The sequence below is a fragment of the Podarcis raffonei genome, chromosome 5 (assembly GCF_027172205.1).
Source record: "Podarcis raffonei isolate rPodRaf1 chromosome 5, rPodRaf1.pri, whole genome shotgun sequence".
Lineage (NCBI taxonomy): Eukaryota > Metazoa > Chordata > Lepidosauria > Squamata > Lacertidae > Podarcis > Podarcis raffonei.
The window spans coordinates 95,993,257-96,010,062 of record NC_070606.1 but is presented as its reverse complement, the minus strand read 5'-3'; the positions used below and the strand labels follow the sequence as shown (position 1 = coordinate 96,010,062).

Sequence of the window (16,806 nt, the reverse complement as noted above, 5' to 3'; positions counted from 1 at the left end):
TTTAAAAGCTGCCTGTATGGGCAGGGGAAAGGACGGTCTTGTTCTCTCCATCCGTCTTTTAAAAGGGAAGACCCAAAACCAGAGGAAGACTGCTGGTCACCATATTTTCCCCTCCTTGATACATGAATAATAGAATTCTAGAGCTGGAAGGACTTCAAAGGACATCAAGTCCAATCACCTGCGATACAGGAATCTCAACTAAAGCTCAAATTACAGAAGACCATTCAACCTCTGCTTTGAAATCTCCAGTGAAGGAAAGTCCACAACAGCTCTGTCAGAACTTGAAGCCATTGGTTTAGGTCCTGCCCCCTAGAGCAGGAGAAAACATGCTTTTTCTATTTTCCATGTGATAGTCCTTCAGATAGTTGAAGATGACTATCATATCTCCTCTCAGTTTCCTTTCTCCCAGGCTTTAGCATAACTAGCTTCCTCAATCATTCCTCATAAAGCTTAATTTCCATACCCTTTATACTCTTGCACACCCTCCTCTGCACACGTTCCAGCTTGTCAATATCCTTCTTAAACTGTGGTACCTAGAACTGGACACAGGACTCCACGTGTGGTGTGACCAAAGTAGAATAGAGCAGTACTATTACTTCCCTTGCTCTGGACACTATACTTCTGTTGATGCAGCCTTGTATAGCATTAGCTTTTTTCTTTTTTTCTTTTGATGCTGCATCACACTGTTGACACTATACTCCTGACAAAAAAAAATAGCACTAGCTGATGGTGAAACAAGTCAGCAGATGGAACTCCTGCTCTTGTGTGTTTTTCTCGCTCTTCGGGTTTTAGACAACACAAGCTCCTGAATGGCTGCCTGCAACACTCAGTACGCTGCAGCCCAGTGATTCTGTTTGTTCTTGGGATACAGGAGTGCAGTTGTATCATGCTTCTATACCTTGGGAATGAGGAAACCACAAATCTTCACATCCTCTGTACATTGCCTGACAACCCCAAAAAGTAAGGCATATTTAAAGCGCTGTGTTTCATGAATCACAGCATTGATGTAGGGCAATTTCTTCTTATCTTGATAGCTGATTGAGTGAGCAGAACCTATGACATCTTCTATCTCCTTGTAGGCTTTATCTGAAGAGAATGATAAAAACATATGGCTTATTTTGAATATTGCATGTTTTTTTCAGATGGACATTTATTTCCCATGAACTTATTCCATAAGATTCTGTGAATGAGTCCCCGTTTCTTACATTTATAGCCCTCCTTTTCCTCCAAGGAGCTCATGTCAATGTACATGGTTCTTCTCTACTCTAGAACCCAGGGGTGAAAAAGGGGAAAGTGAATCTCCTCTCAGCTGTTTCCGGTTACTAGAGCTGGCTGAAGGGCTATGATCCAAGGCTGTCTGTTTTACACTTAAAAACAAACAAACATACCCTCCACCCCACAATATTTCCTACTTTCTTTCATTAATCCTCTTTTCCTTACTTGATCTTGGCAAACATCAATCAGGGAAAGGGCTCATGCACTTATTTCACAGCAGAGGCAATGATGGCATCTGCTGGGGACCTCTTGGCCAGTCCTCTGCATGGGATCCAACTGCTAGAGGTTGAGGTCCCTTTGCTCTCCCCCCTAAAATATTTGAGGGGCCCGGACCTCCCAAAGTTGATGGATGTTACCATTCAAATGTGGACTGGGGCTTACCTGCCCCCAATAATTTATTTGATTTGGCACCTCTGCCTCTTTATATCAAATAAATGAGCTTCTCTCAAAGAGAAAAATCACCCGCTAAGCTGTGCAGAGGAAAAGGAGCTTCATTGGCTATGTCTTAAACTGCCATTTATATTTCAAAAGATTCCAAAGTCCTTTTATCATGGCCAAAGAAAATGCAAAGAGGGAGTGAGTGAGCCCAGCAGAACTCTTCCAGGCTGAATGTTGAGCAAAGGGGGGGAGAGAGAATAAGAAAACAAGTGGCTTGTTACTGAAGTCATAATCTGTGCATTGGTTAACATTTCATATTTGTTGCAGAGGTTTAGAAGGGGTATGGCTTGCGGGCTGTCATGAAGGTACCTGGACTTCAGGATTCATCACTATACCCCTGGCAAAAACAATGACCTCTTTATGCATCTTTCTCTCCCTTCCTTTGGCCATGCCGTTTCCCAATCTTCAAATTGTCTTCCCTCTATTTGCACAGCCATTCCTCTCCTTCAGAAAAACTTTCATTGACTCACTTAGCTTCATCCACTACCCACAACTGCCTCCTGTTCCAACTTTCTTACACATTCAGACCCTCCATCTCTTCCTGTCCCAGTAATAATAGATTGGAAGCTTCCTATGGGGATAGGGCATTCAGGGCACTTTACATTTCTGATTCTGTTGACCTTGATTTTAGGTTCCAGAAGCTATGTAGGGAAATGTTGGTGGGGAAAAGGGTTCTTTCTAGATGCATTTAACTTATTTTGATAACCCTTTGTCTTCCAAAACTTCCATCATAAACTCACTTACTTTTAACTATTTCCGTTCCTTTAAGTTCCTTGTTTTAGCACCTCATTAGATATGAATGAAACCTTTAAAGAATTACAGTCCACTGTCAAGAGGTCAAGAGGTCAAGAGAAGCCCAGGCTCCCATAGCTCCCTCTCTCACCTTGGATATCTGGATGACTTGCCAGGAGGAGAAGCGCCCATTTCAGAGAAACGGTGGTTGTGTCTGACCCTGCTACAAAGAGGTCAAAGATACACTGAGCCATGTTTTCTTCATCATAGTTAGACTCTGGGTCATTCCTGTTCTGATGTTGAAAATAGGGAAGGTGACATGTCATTTACATGCATTACAACCTGTCCTTCAGCACTTACTTTATCTACTTTCACCCACTTATTACCATACCACCTTGTTGTTGTTTAGTCATTTAGTCGTGTCCGACTCTTTGTGACCCCATGGACCAGAGCACGCCAGGCACTCCTGTCTTCCACTGCCTCCCGCAGTTTGGTCAGACTCATGTTTGTAGCTTCGAGAACACTGTCCAACCATCTCGTCCTCTGTCGTCCCCTTCTTCTTGTGCGCTGCATCTTTCCCAACATCAGGGTCTTTTCCAGGGAGTCTTCTCTTCTCATGAGGTGGCCAAAGTATTGGAGCCTGAGCTTCAGCTTCACGATCTGTCCTTCCAGTGAGCACCATACCACCAGGAAATGCTTAATAAGGGGTCAAGAGTCCCATCACACAACCTGAAGTGACATGGGAAGGTGCCACCACCACTGCCCTGATGATGATGCTTCCTCCCTTACCTGCATTGCACAGCAGTGCCTGCAAAGTGACAGCAGCAACAGTGGTATCCAGTAAGATCCTGTGAGATTTTGATGAAATCTCACCGAAGCTGCCACCACTGCCAGCACTGCTTCTTCATCAGTGGTGGACTACCGTATTTTTCGCTCCATAAGACACACTTTTTTCCTCTTAAAAAGTAAGGGGGAGTGTCTGTGCGTCTTATGGAGTGAATGTGTGGTCCCTGGAGCCAAGTTGCCAGAGTGCAGCACGCTCCTGGGCTGCTCTTTGGGGGTGGGTGGAGGAACGGCGCTGCTCTGCCGGCAGCCTCCGCTTCCCCCTGCAGCCCTGGGAAACTTTGGGAAGAGTGGGCAGGCTGCGCACAGATGCCCTGCACTCCTGAGCTGCTCTTTGGGGGTGGGGGTGGGAGTCGCACTGCTCTGCTGGCAGCCGGGGCTTCCTCCTGCAGCCCCAGGAAGCTTTGGGAGAATTTGTGTTGCTTTCGCTGAAGCCAGAACAGCAAGAGGGATAGCCGCGCAAAGGCTCTTCAACAACATCTGATTCGGAATATATTTTTTGGTTGTTTTCCTTAGGTGCATCTTATGGTCGGGTGCGTCTTATAGAGCGAAAAATACAGTAGGTGGTGCGTCAACAGGGATGTCTTCTGTTGGCACTCCTCTGCCCAAGGCTGTTAGCAATTTCACCCCTCCCAACCTTCTTTTTAAACCTCATTCGAACAGTTTGTTATAATACTGTTGTTGTTGTTTTAAAATAAACATTTTAAAAGCCTTAGCCCCACCCACTAAATTGCTTCATAGATGTATCCGGAACAGCTGGTCCCCGGGGTGACCTACAGAAAATTGGCCTGAATTGAGAGCCACAGATTGAGGCCACAAGGCACACAGGGGGGATTGTATACATTCCTGCAAAGGATAACATGAGTTAGAACTATAGAACCAACATATCCTCCACTGAAGAAAAGTGAGATAAAAAATGAAACCATTGAACCAGTAGAGCTTTCCTGTTGTCTCAGCCCATGTTTGAATGCGAGATAAACACCAGTCCAGAATAATTTATGCACAGAAGCAATGCTCCAAAGGGAAGACCCCTTACTTGACACAAACAAATTTCTACTTATTCACACTCACATTTGGGGTTATGGAACTATCTGGCATTTCCTACCCATTTCAATAGATGTTTATGGATGGAAGTCAACCTACTTTAGCAACTAAAATGACTCTGAGGGAAATCTGGAGAAACTCGATGTGCTTTTCAGCTGAGATTCAGAATAAAAATATTGGTGTTTTGGCAAGACATTAGTATTCACATGTAAGACGGAACATAATGATTCTTTGGATGAGCAGGATTCAGTTTCAAAGCAGGTACTTACTTTTTCCATCTCAAGTAGATAGAAATCAATGAAATCCTGTGGTTCATGCAGAGCCAGATTCTCCTTATGCTTCCCTATCTCCTCCTTTGCAAATGACACTACCATCTCCATGCAGGACAAGGCCTTCTTGTGGGGCCCTGGGAGATGTTTCATGAACCATGGGAATATTTCATACAACTAAAGGAAAGATAGCAAAAATGCTGTCATTACCATGAGGAAGCTTGGTCACATGTTTCATGTTTTGGATTAGCACTTTAATAATCTGCATAATCCTTCAGGGCTAGCATATTACTTTGAGTCTAACTGAGAAGAAGGTAGGTGTTTGCAGCTTCTCCTGAATCTCACAACAACTGGTTCTGGGAATTATCCCTAGCTGAAAATGTGAAAGCAAAACAGTGCTCAATATATTTTCCAGCTCCCAGACTTCATTCCAAAACTGGGAATAATCCCAGGACTCCTCCTGGAACAAGTGAGTGGTCTTTTTGCAGGAGGTGGGGATGGGTGGAGAATATAGCGAGGGGGGGGGACATTCAAGTCAGTTGACATTTTAACTTGAATTTGTCTAATATGCAAAGTCAAACACAGCCATCCTTTGAAATGTGCACTTCTGCAATTTTTATTACTACTTATTTTATTTATTAAATTCCCCAGTTGCCCTGTCAAATAATGCCCACCTTTCCTCTACAAAACATCTTTTAGAAAGAAAACTTTTCCTTTTTTCCTATTTTCTGCATTAAAGATCAATTGCATACCTTTTCTGAATACCATATATATATATATATATATATATATATATATATATATATATATAAACAGCAACAAAAAAGTTGTACATTTATGTCGTTTGTGACAAGGGAAACAAAGTTCACAACAACAACAAAACAACAAAACCCCAAAACTCATATATTCTGACAATAAATCTTAGTGTACAGCTAACTTCCTGTCGTCTCCATACTTCACTTAGTATTTACTAACTTATTGCATAAACATATCCATTCCTTTTATAATAAAGTATTATTTCTCCTATATCCTTATTTCTTGCTTAATATAGTTACAGAGGATATTCAAAGGCTATGACTGAGTTCAAACTGCAACAACTGTTCTTAAGATACGTTTTAAAAACTTCCCATTTTTCAATACAATGGTACCTCTGGTTACGAACGTAACCCGTTCCGGAGGTCCGTTCTTAAGCTGAAACTGTTCTTATCCTGAGGCACACTTTTGCTAATGGCACCTCCCACTGTGCGTACGCCTCTGACGCGGGACTTCCACTCGCATCCTGGGGCAAAGTTCACAACCAGGAGCAACTACTTCCAGGTTAGTGGAGTTCATAACCCGAAGCGTGCGTAACCAGGAGCATTCATAACCAGAGTTACCACTGTAAATACTTGTTTTGAATTATCTTTCATTTTTCAGTTAATTTGGCTAGCATATTCAACTAATTTTTGTAACCATCCTGACCTGAAAGGGATTTTATCACTCTTCCAGTTAGTCGCCATTGGGATTCTCGTGGCAACAGTGGCATATAATTAGATTTAAACCTAATCTATCTTCTCCAACACTCTATCCTCTATCATAATGGATTCCAGAAGGCTGAATGGGGGCCCTAAGACCCTTGGGAGACCTCTCTGGCTCAGTAGGAATGAAAATGTCTACTCACAGAATGCTGGATGCTGCCTTGAAATTTTAGGACAAAATCCATGGCTTCTATCAGCTTCCGGAACTTTTCATCTTCAAGAGCAAACCGATACCCAAAAGCCACAGCACATATCACGTTGGAGACTGAATTAGTGATGGGCAAGGAGGGGTCAAGTGGTTGTCCTGCAAAATAAAGTCATACTAATGTGAGTTCAGCTGCTCCTGTTCATGCTGAGAGTGGGATTTTATGATGGTCAAGAGAAACCTGAGGTGATCTCCAGCACAATGGGGCAGTGTGTCTCCCAGAAGGTTGGTGGTTCAAGTCCACCCGGGGACAGCTATGGTCAGGATTCCTGTACTGCAGGGGATTGGACTAGATGACTCTCTGGGTCCCTTCCAAGTCTACCATTCTGTGATTCTAAAGCATATTACATTCCTTTCCAAAATGGACAGAGGCAGTACACATAGATTTCTGCAGGCTGGAAAATAAGAAAACCCATCACCATCACCTAGGATCATGTACCCTTTGAACTTGCAATGACCTCCACAAGCTGACGGGCCTCCTCTGCTATTTGGTGCTCCATGCCTTTCTTCCCCAGTCCCAGCTTCCGCATAGTAACCACTCCAAGCCGTCTCTGTTGCTTCCAGACCTCACCATTTGATAATATAATACCTATGGGAAATCATTGAGAAATTATTATTTACAGAAATTAATGTAAATAATTAAGTTGCCAGCCTGGAAGAAACTATGTTCACTGAAATTCATGTCCTTGAATTTAATAACTACTTGGTCTCTCTGAAGCAAAGAATTAGAAGATGATGCATAATCCATCTCAGAGTATTATATGGGTATCTCTACGATATTGGCGTAACAGAACCTCACTTTCTATTGCCTTTCGTCATTCAGAAATTCATTATTCATTATTGTGTGATAACAGAACAGAAATCAGGTGGTCCCAGTAGTCCCTGCACTTGACAGTATCAGAAAAATGTGAGATCTCCAGATATGTGATATCTACGATGGGGGATTTTGTCTAGCGTTTGAAATTATGGAAAACTCAGGTGATACCTGCAAGTTCAGTCTTTGTTGCACAAACAACCAGTGTTGATAAAGATAAACTGAACTCCTTCTGTGGCATTAGCTATCCCTCCCAGTTTGGTGTCATCTGCATATTTGATGAGCATCCTCTCAATTCCTCCATCCAAGTCATTTATAAAGACATTGAACAACAACATGCCCAGGTCAGAACCTTGCAGCACCCCCTTGTCCTCCTTTCCAAAGTGATGAGGAACTATTAATGAATTTGGGTTCTGTCAGTCATCCAGCTACAAATCCACCTAACAAGTACCTCATTCATCCCACATTTTAGCAACTTCCTTGCAAGAATATAATGAGGGGTTTTGTCTTTGACTTCTGGGAAATTAAATTGCCAGCGAGGCAATGGAGGAATTTGCCGGACCTTACATTCTTGACAGAGTTTCAGTTCCAACAAATATCAGGGAAATTGAAGTCTCCTTTTTTGAATGTTTGGTATTCTGTTCTAGGGAGGCAGCATCTAAGTCTTCAGTCTGGTTTGGCAGTCTATAGCAGAGTCCCACAGTAAGGTCACTGATGTTTCTCTTTCATACAGTTTTTACCCATATAGTCTCAATCTGCTTTCCTTGCTCAAGGTCTCTTCAACAGGTGTATACTTTGTATTGTTTTTGACTCATATTTAGTTTTTCTGCACTGCTTTAATTTTAGCTGTTTTTATATGTCTGTAAGACGTGGGTGGCGCTGTGGGTTAAACCACTGAGCCTAGGACTTGCCGATCAGAAGGTCGGCGGTTCGAATCCCCGCAATGGGGTGAGCTCCCATTGCTCGGTCCCTGCTCCTGCCAACCTAGCAGTTCGAAAGCATGAAGTGCAAGTAGATAAATAGGTACCGCTCCGGCGGGAAGGTATATGGCATTTCCGTGTGCTGCTCTGGTTCGCCAGAAGCAGCTTAGTCATGCTGGCCACATGACCCGGAAGCTGTACGCCGGCTCCCTTGGCCAATAAAGCGAGATGAGCGCCGCAACCCCAGAGTCGGTCATGACTGGACCTAATTGTCAGGGGTCCCTTTACCTTTAAGTTGCTGTGAGACATTCATGCAGAAGGCAATAGATAAATTAATAAGTGACGATGATGGTGACTGCCCACTGGGTCTACCCTACATAGGATTATTGTTCAGTACCACCAAACTCAGCTGCTCTCTATACTCCTTCCACATGTACTTGAATTCTTGTATGTGGTGCAATATTGCTTAGCTGTTACTATGCTATACACATATACCTATATGCCTCTTAAATACTCCCCTCAGTTTCCCTGCTCTTGCCTCTCATTAGTTTCCAACTCCTGCACCTGTCATCTGGCACCCTGCTTATTTCAAGCCAGTAAGATTTGCTCTTGAAGCCACTCATCATCATAAATTCAATGACTTTTTAAATCATTAATTAATGCGTTTATACCCCATTCTTTCTCCCAAAGGAATTCCACAACTGCAAAGAACAAGCAACACAACAACAATAAATATTTTTAAAAATTCAAATACAGATGCAGACTGGGAAAGTTCTCAAATGCTTCTTGGAAGGGGAAGGTCTTTGGAAAGTGCCGAAAAGACAACAGGGGGGACACCTGTCTACTATTCAAAGGGTGGGAATTCCAAAGGGTAGGGTCTATATGTTGCTGGGAGACATTCAAGCAGAAGGCAATTGATAAATTAATAAGTGACAATGATGGTGACTGCCCACTGGGTCTACCCTAAGTAGGATTATTGTTCAGTACCACCAAACTTGCCAACAAGGTCCGTATAGTAAAAGCTATGGTTTTCCCAGTAGTAATGTATGACAGTGAGAGCTAGACCATAAAGAAGGCTGATCGACGAAGAATTGATGCTTTTGATGGTATCTGCAGGAGGCTCTCACCCACAGAGTCTGGTTCTTGACTAGGTATATAAGGAATGAGATGATATTTTGAGCATCTTGATCCCAAGTTGTATATGCCTTTATACACCAAAACCAACATCATGAAATTATTCTGTGAGCCACCCCAATATTTTTTGATGAAGGGTGGTATATAAATTTAATAAATAAAATAAAATAAACCCAGTAGCTAATCGGCAGCCAGTGGAATTCTTTCAACAGTGGCGTAACATGTTGGCTGTTCCTGCCCCCATGAGCAGTTGACCCATTGCATTATTCATCAGCTGCAGCTTCTGGACTAATCGCAAGGGCAGCCCCAAATAACAAACATTGCAGTAATCCAACCTGGAGTTTACTAGTGCATAAATGGCAGTAGTTAGGCTATCCATAAAACACTTGCTAGAGGATTGGGTTGCATCTAGGTAAGTTTTACTCACAGAAGACTCATGGAAATTAATAGACCTTCATAAGCCATGCACATTAATTACAATGGGTCTACTGTAGGACTAGCATTGGCTCCAGCAACCCATTTCCTGCAGTTAATAGAGAAGCTTTGTTTATCCAGACAATCATTTAAATTTTTCTCTGGGGGAAATACCAGTAGATTGTCTCTTTCTTCACTACTCACCCTTTCCTTTTGTGTTAAAGAAAGACAACACTGGTCGCTCATCAAATTGTTCAGAGTGGTCAATGAGAGCTTCTTTCACTGCCTGGAATCCAGACAGGACTACAAAGGGTATATGTCCCGTCCACACGGTGTAAACGTTTCCATATTGCTTTGCCATCTACCATTTGGGTCAAAAGAGAGGAGAGGAATGTTATGTTCAAAGTAAACAGGTGGCTATTTCAACTTAACACATGAGCTCCAGCCTTCCTTACCTCTACAGCTTCTCACAGCTTCTTTTGCCAGCATCTCCCTCCCTCCCTCCCTTCCTTCCTTCCCAACCCATTTGTTTTACAAGGTCAGTTATATTAGATTAATTAGGGCATGGGTAAGTGAAATCAGCAACCTGACAAAAAGTTGCTGCATTTTCTATATGGCAAGTGTTGAATTGTAAATGGTAGCAAGATCAGCCTGTGAACTTCCTGTCCCAGTGCCATTTCTTTCACAGTGGCAGTCAAGGGCAAAGTTTGTAATACGATGCTCTGGGCGAGAACAAAATTTGACACCCCCAAATAGACCTTCTCAGTTAAGGATCTTCTCAGTTTTGCACACACAACCTTGATGCCCTCAGTGCTGCACCTCAGTGGAGGCTGAACGATGGGAGCTGAGGCGCTCCTTTAGGTATACTTGGCCGAGGCCATTTAGGGCTTTAAAGGTCAGCACCAACACTTTGAATTGTGCTTGGAAATGTACTGGGAACCAACGTATGTGACATCCTTTTATATATTTGAACATGGCTATCATATCACCCTTAACCTCCTCTTCTTCAAGCTAAACATGCCCAGCTCCCTTAGCCGTTCCTCATAAGGCATCGTTTCCAGGCCTTTGACCATTTTGGTTGCCCTCCTCTGGACACGTTCCAGTTTGTCAGTGTCCTTCTTGAACTGTGGCACCCAGAACTGGACACAGTACTCCAGGTGAGGTCTGACCAGAGCAGAATACAGTGGCACTATTACTTCCCTTGATCTAGATGCTATACTCCTGTTGATGCAGCCCAGAATTGCATTGGCTTTTTTAGCTGCCGCGTCACACTGTTGGCTCATGTCAAGTTTGTGGTCAACCAAGACTCCTAGATCCTTTTCACATGTAGTGCTCTCAAGCCAGGTGTCACCCATCTTGTATTTGTGCCTCTCATTTTCCCCCCAAGTGCAATACTTTACATTTTTCCCTGTTAAAATTCATCTTGTTTGTTTTGGCCCAGTTCTCCAATCTGTCAAGGTCGTTTTGAAGTGTGATCCTGTCCTCTGGGGTGTTAGCCACCCCTCCCAGTTTGGTGTCATCTGCAAATTTGATCAGGATGCCCTTTAGTCCATCATCCAAGTCGTTGATAAAGATGTTGAATAAGACCGGGCCCAAGACAGAACCCTGTGGCACCCCACTAGTCACTCTTCTCCAGGATGAAGAGGAACCATTGATGAGCACCCTTTGGGTTCGGTCAGTCAGCCAGTTACAAATCCACTGAGTGGTAGCATAGTCAAGACCACATTTTACCAGCTTCTTTACAAGAATATCATGGGGCACCTTGTCAAATGCCTTGCTGAAATCAAGGTAGGCTACATTCACTGCGTTCCCTTCATCTACCAGGCTTGTAATTCTGTCAAAAACCAAGATCAGGCTAGTCTGACATGACTTATTTTTCAGAAATCCATGCTGACTATTGGTGATCACAGCATTCCTTTCTAGGTGCTCACAGACTGTTTGCTTAATGATCTGCTCCAGAATCTTCCCTGGTATTGATGTCAGACTGACTGGGCGGTAATTATTTGGGTCCTCTCTTTCCCCCTTTTTGAAAATAGGGACAACATTTGCCCTCCTCCAGTCTGCCGGGACTTCGCCTGTTCTCCAGGAATTCTCAAAATGACTGCCAGTGGTTCTGAGATCACATCTGCCAGTTCTTTTAATACTCTTGGATGCAGTTCATCTGGCCCTGGAGACTTGAATACATCTAAACTAGCCAAGTATTCTTGTACTATCTCCTTAGTTATTCTGGGCTGTGTTTCCTCTGCTGAATCCTTTGCTCCAAATTCTTCAGGTCGGGCATTGTTTTCTTTATCGGAGAAGACTGAGGCAAAGAAGGCATTGAGGAGTTCAGCCCTTTCTGTGTCCCCTGTTTGCATTTCACCATCTTCTCCTCTGAGTGACCCCACTGTTTCTTTGTTCTTCCTTTTGCTACAAACATACCCATAAAAGCCTTTTTTGTTGCTTTTAACTTCTCTAGCAAGCCTGAGTTCATTCTGTGCTTTAGCTTTTCTGACTTTGTGTCTACACGTGCTGGCTATTTGTTTGAATTCCTCTTTGGTGGTTTCCCCCCTTTTCCATTTTTTGTACACATCCTTTTTTAATCTTAACTCAGTTAAAAGTTCTTTAGATAGCCACCCTGGCTTCTTTAGGCACCTTCCATGTTTCCGTCTCATTGGTATTGCCTGAAGTTGTGCTTTTACTATCTCCCTCTTAACAAACTCCCAGCCATCATGAACTCCCTTTCCTTTTAGTATTACTCTCCATGGGATCTCACCCAGCACTTCCCTAAGTTTTATGAAGTCGGCTTTCTTAAAGTCAAGAAATTGAGTCCTAGTATGCTTGGCTGCTCCTTTCCGCTGTATAGTAAACTTCAGAAGAGCATGATCACTCGCGCCTAATGATCCTTCCACTTCTACCCCACTAAGCACGTCATCAACATTGGTTAGGACCAGATCTAAAATGGCTGTTCCTCTTGTTGCTTCTCCCACTTTCTGGACAATGAAGTTGTCTGCAAGGCCAGTGAGGAATCTGTTTGACCTTATGCTCTTGGCTGAGTTTGACATCCAACAAATATCCGGGTAATTGAAGTCCCCCATTACTACTATCTCCCTTCCTTTTGCATGCTTGGCCATCTGTTCCAGGAAGGCATCATCTATGTCCTCCGTTTGGCTTGGGGATCTATAGTAATCTCCCACAATGAGGTCACTGTTATTCTTCTCTCCCTTAATTTTGACCCAAATGCTCTCACTTTGGCTTTGAGGTTCTAAATCTTGGAGTCCATCTTCAAGAAACTGCAGTCCGTGATCTAAGAATCCAAACCGTTCCTGTTTACACCATTTACGAAGCCAGCTGTTCACTTCCACTATTTTTCCCTCTCCCCCTGGGCCACGTCGTTCAACTGGGAGGACAGATGAGATGACAATTTGTGCATTTAATTGCTTCAATTTCCTGCCCAGAGCCTTGTAGTCTCTTTTGATCTTCTGGAGGCTATTGCTTGCAGTGTCATTGGTTCCCACATGAACCAAGAGGAAGGGGTATTTGTCAGTGGGTTTTATGATTCCTTGCAGTCGTTCAGTTACATCTTGGATCTTAGCCCCGGGGAGACAGCACACTTCCTGAGACATCTTGTCAGGCCCACAGATCACTGCTTCTGTTCCCCTCAGTAGGGAATCCCCTATCACCACTACACGCCTCCTCTTAGGTTTGGTCGGGGTTCTTCCGTGAGCTGTCCGTTCCAAGGTCGCCTGCACATTCCCTGAGGACTGACTTTGCTGCTCGCCTTCATATACCTGATCGACTGTAATGAGGGAGAGATCCTCAAATGGAGTCTGCTCTTAGTCTTCCATGCTAGGGGAGAGAACCTCAAAGCGATTGTGTATTTCTAAACAATCAGAGCGAACCCTGGGCCTCCTACTTCTTTGAGTCATGTTTCTTCATATATCTGGCTCCTGTGTTGGTGAACTAGCCTCTTTCTCAGGGGAGTCCCCTGTCTCCTCCTTGGTGGAGACGGTGTGCTCTGTTGCTTCCAAGAAGAGCTCCAGCTCTCTAATTCTTTGGAGCGTAGCTACATGTTCCTCCAGTTGCTGGACTTTGTCTTTTAAGAGGGCAATCAACATGTAATTGCTGCAGGTAAAGCTGCCTGCAACCTTTGGCAAGATGGCAAACATTGTGCAGGAACCGCAGGCGACTGCAGCTGTTCCCTCACCCTCCATCTTGAGAACGTGTTGTTGGGGGTGGCTACAGCGGTCCTCCATCATAAAAAGCGTGAAGACAGGACAAATAACTCCCCCCAAAAAACCTAGGTCTCCCCCAACAAACGTTTGAGACTAGCTCCCCTTAATCTAAAAGATGGATCAGCTCCTTCTTCAGCTGCTGCCCTGTTTGCTGTTTTATTAAAAGCGTTTCTAGTTTGATTGACCAATATGAAGATAATCCAAGGCTTAAGAAATTGAATAGCATATGCAGGTTAGTATCTGTTGAAAGGTTGCCATGAATGAAGGCTGTGGACCTACATTCCCTGTCATTTTTTAATGCCTTTTCTTACATGTATCTGTTTGGTACTGTGCGGTTTAGATATGATGTGCATATGCACCAGAAGTGTTATGTGCTTCCTCAGTGCAACTGTATACAACTTACATTTTTGATTTGTGATTTTTGAATGCACATTTTCATCTTTTATACGGTTTTGTAGTTTTCAGTATTATTAATAATGACCTTTTATATTATTACTATTATTTGTATTGCTGATAGCTTCTGACAAAGGAATGATTTGCTCTAGGAAACAAGGGAAGTTTATCTCTAAAATGCATCCAGCTAAACATACAGTTGGGCTAAATAAACAGTTCAGTACAAGAACCACCAGAGCTTGTCTTGGCTGTGTTCAATTGTCCTTGGTGCTTTGCCCCTCTTCTTGCTTACAACACCCACTACATTAAGTGTGCCCCCCCCCCCAGAAGTTGATAAACTACAATTTCCATCAGCCCCGGCAAGCACGGCTGATGGCCATGGAAGATGGGAGTTGTGTTCTGCAGTGGCTAGAGGGCCAAAGGTTCTGCACAACTACCCTGGATTATTTACAAGCAGAGGGTATAGACATGCAGAATAACCATCAGAGGCGGTTTTAGAGTAGCATGACTGGTTTGGCCACACTGGGTGCCATTGCCTCAGGTGGCACCATAACAATGATGTACAATGGTACCTCGGGTTACATACGCTTCAGGTTACATACGCTTTAGGCTACAGACTCCGCTAACCCAGAAATAATACCTCAGGTTAAGAACTTTGCTTCAGGATGAGAACAGAAAATGTGCTCCGGCGGCACGGTGGCAGCAGGAGGCCCCATTAGCTAAAGTGGTTCTTCAGGTTAAGAACAGTTTCAGGTAATAATAATAATAATAATAATAATAATAATAATAATAATAATAATTTATTATTTGTACCCCGCCCATCTGGCTGGGTTTCCCCAGCCACTCTGGGCGGCTTCCACAGAAACAAAAAATACACTAAAATCACACATTAAAAACTTCCCTGAACAGGGCTGCCTTAAGATGTCTTCTGAATGTCAGGTAGTTGTTGATCACTTTGACATCTGATGGGAGGGCGTTCCACAGGGCGGGCGCCACTACCGAGAAGGCCCTCTGCCTGGTTCCCTGTAGCTTTGCTTCTCGCAATGAGGGAACCACCAGAAGGCCCTCGGCGCTGGACCTCAGCGTCCGGGCAGAATGATGGGGGTGGAGACACTCCTTCAGGTATACTGGGTTAAGAATGGACCTCCGGAACGAATTAAGTACTTAACCCGAGGTACCACTGTATAATGGAGAGCAAGTGGTGAGTGGGCAGCACCAAAATTTAGCGCTGCACAGGGAGCCACTGAAATTCGAGAGCCCCAAATCCTCCTCTTCTTCCATCATTCTTCTATCAAACTTTTATCTGCATGGCAGCTGCTAGGTCTCCCTGTGTATGGCCTATATAACACAGCAGCAGTGGCAGGAACGAACTAATTCAGATTCACAGATTCAGAGAATTAATTCCAAAATCTCTGAACTGTTTTTGTTTTGTTTTGTTTGTTTGTTTATTAATTAAATTTATTAGTTACTTTTACTTGCCCTTATTACACCTGAAAGTAGTTTGTAAAAATTCTGGGTGACTTGAAAAGGAATTAAGTTGCTTTTGCAATGGAACCTTGGATGATTTTTAATTAAATTCAGTTTTCATTGTCTATTAAATTGTGGCCCTTGCAGTTAACATTTAAACCCCATGGTACTGTTTAAGCTTAAATACCAGAATGGTTGGGGAAAATTGATAAAACAATTATTGACATTAGACTAAGTTATCACTAAGAAGTACCTTAATGAAAGTATCTTCACAAAACTTCGCCTCCGATTTCCACAAACTTCCAATGACAGGAAGCAGAAAAGGTCCTGGAGGATATTGCCTGCGTGACCAGAGTTGTTTCAGGAAGTGCAGAATCAGAAGAACCACCAGCACAGCAATCAAAAATGCCCTTATCTCCATCCTTCTCTTGCCGTCTCTTTCACCTTGTTTCTTTCTAGGATTCCTGGTTAGGTTCAACTCTCCTTCTCCAAGAGCTTTTTGATTCCTCAGAGACCTCGGCATTTCTCTCTCTTTTTATATACTCTATTACTAAAAGCAATTAAGCAACAAAGGTTCTGACATCCCATCAAATAGCCCTGTAATGAGACCTCGAGGCACGCGCCACAGCCGGACTCTATAATCATTCTTATGTGTGTCACTCAAATGTCCGGGGTTTAATATGTGTGTGTTTAATATGAATTGCAATTAGAATTCTAGGTAGTGTAAGACTGATTTGTGCCACAAACATTCGGGGAAATGCATACCATACATTCATGAAATTAAAAAAGTATGTGAGAAAAGGCCTGCTGGGTCAGACCAAAGTCCTATTGAGTGCAAGTGCCCATGGGAAGCCCTCAGGCACGACATGAAGGCAATATCCCTCACCCACTATTGTTCTCCAGTATTTGCAGCATCTGATCCTGGAAATCTGGCGTGGTCCAAGGGTGCAATGGGAAGCCTGAGCTTGCTGCCTCCTTGTTCACGAGGTGGTTCCCTATTTTTCTCCCTTGAAAAGTACATAGAGCTAAAGGAGGAAGCTGGGACATGGGCTTGCTTTCCCACATCATCTTTCTGCTCCACGTGTACTGGATCCAACTTTGGAAAAGCAAAGTGTGTATGGGCACAT

The 16,806-nt window shown here is 43.4% G+C and overlaps 1 protein-coding gene across 1 annotated transcript; it reads right to left on the bottom strand.

Moving 5' to 3' along the window:
• Nucleotides 1-256: 256 nt before the first annotated feature.
• LOC128414859 (cytochrome P450 2J2-like) lies at nucleotides 257-16,100 on the bottom strand. The gene is made up of 7 exons (XM_053390771.1): nucleotides 15,933-16,100; nucleotides 9,810-9,966; nucleotides 6,763-6,912; nucleotides 6,262-6,422; nucleotides 4,602-4,778; nucleotides 2,597-2,738; nucleotides 257-1,086 (listed from the first exon to the last, which is right to left on the bottom strand). Exons 1-7 carry the CDS (start codon nucleotides 16,098-16,100, stop codon nucleotides 893-895), a joined length of 1,149 nt encoding a protein of 382 aa, XP_053246746.1. The 3' UTR covers nucleotides 257-892.
• Nucleotides 16,101-16,806: the final 706 nt, after the last annotated feature.

What these genes read in the sequence shown, in the direction of transcription:
- LOC128414859 (XM_053390771.1), bottom strand. Translation starts at nt 16,100, where the DNA reads ATGGAGATAAGGGCATTTTTGATTGCTGTGCTGGTGGTTCTTCTGATT. An exon ending in CTTTAACACAAAAGGAAAGG is followed by an intron (nt 6,913 to 9,809) that starts GTGAGTAGTGAA and finishes GATTTCCCATAG; the next exon opens with GTATTATATTATCAAATGGT. An exon ending in ATCTACTTGAGATGGAAAAA is followed by an intron (nt 2,739 to 4,601) that starts GTAAGTACCTGC and finishes TTTCAACATCAG; the next exon opens with AACAGGAATGACCCAGAGTC.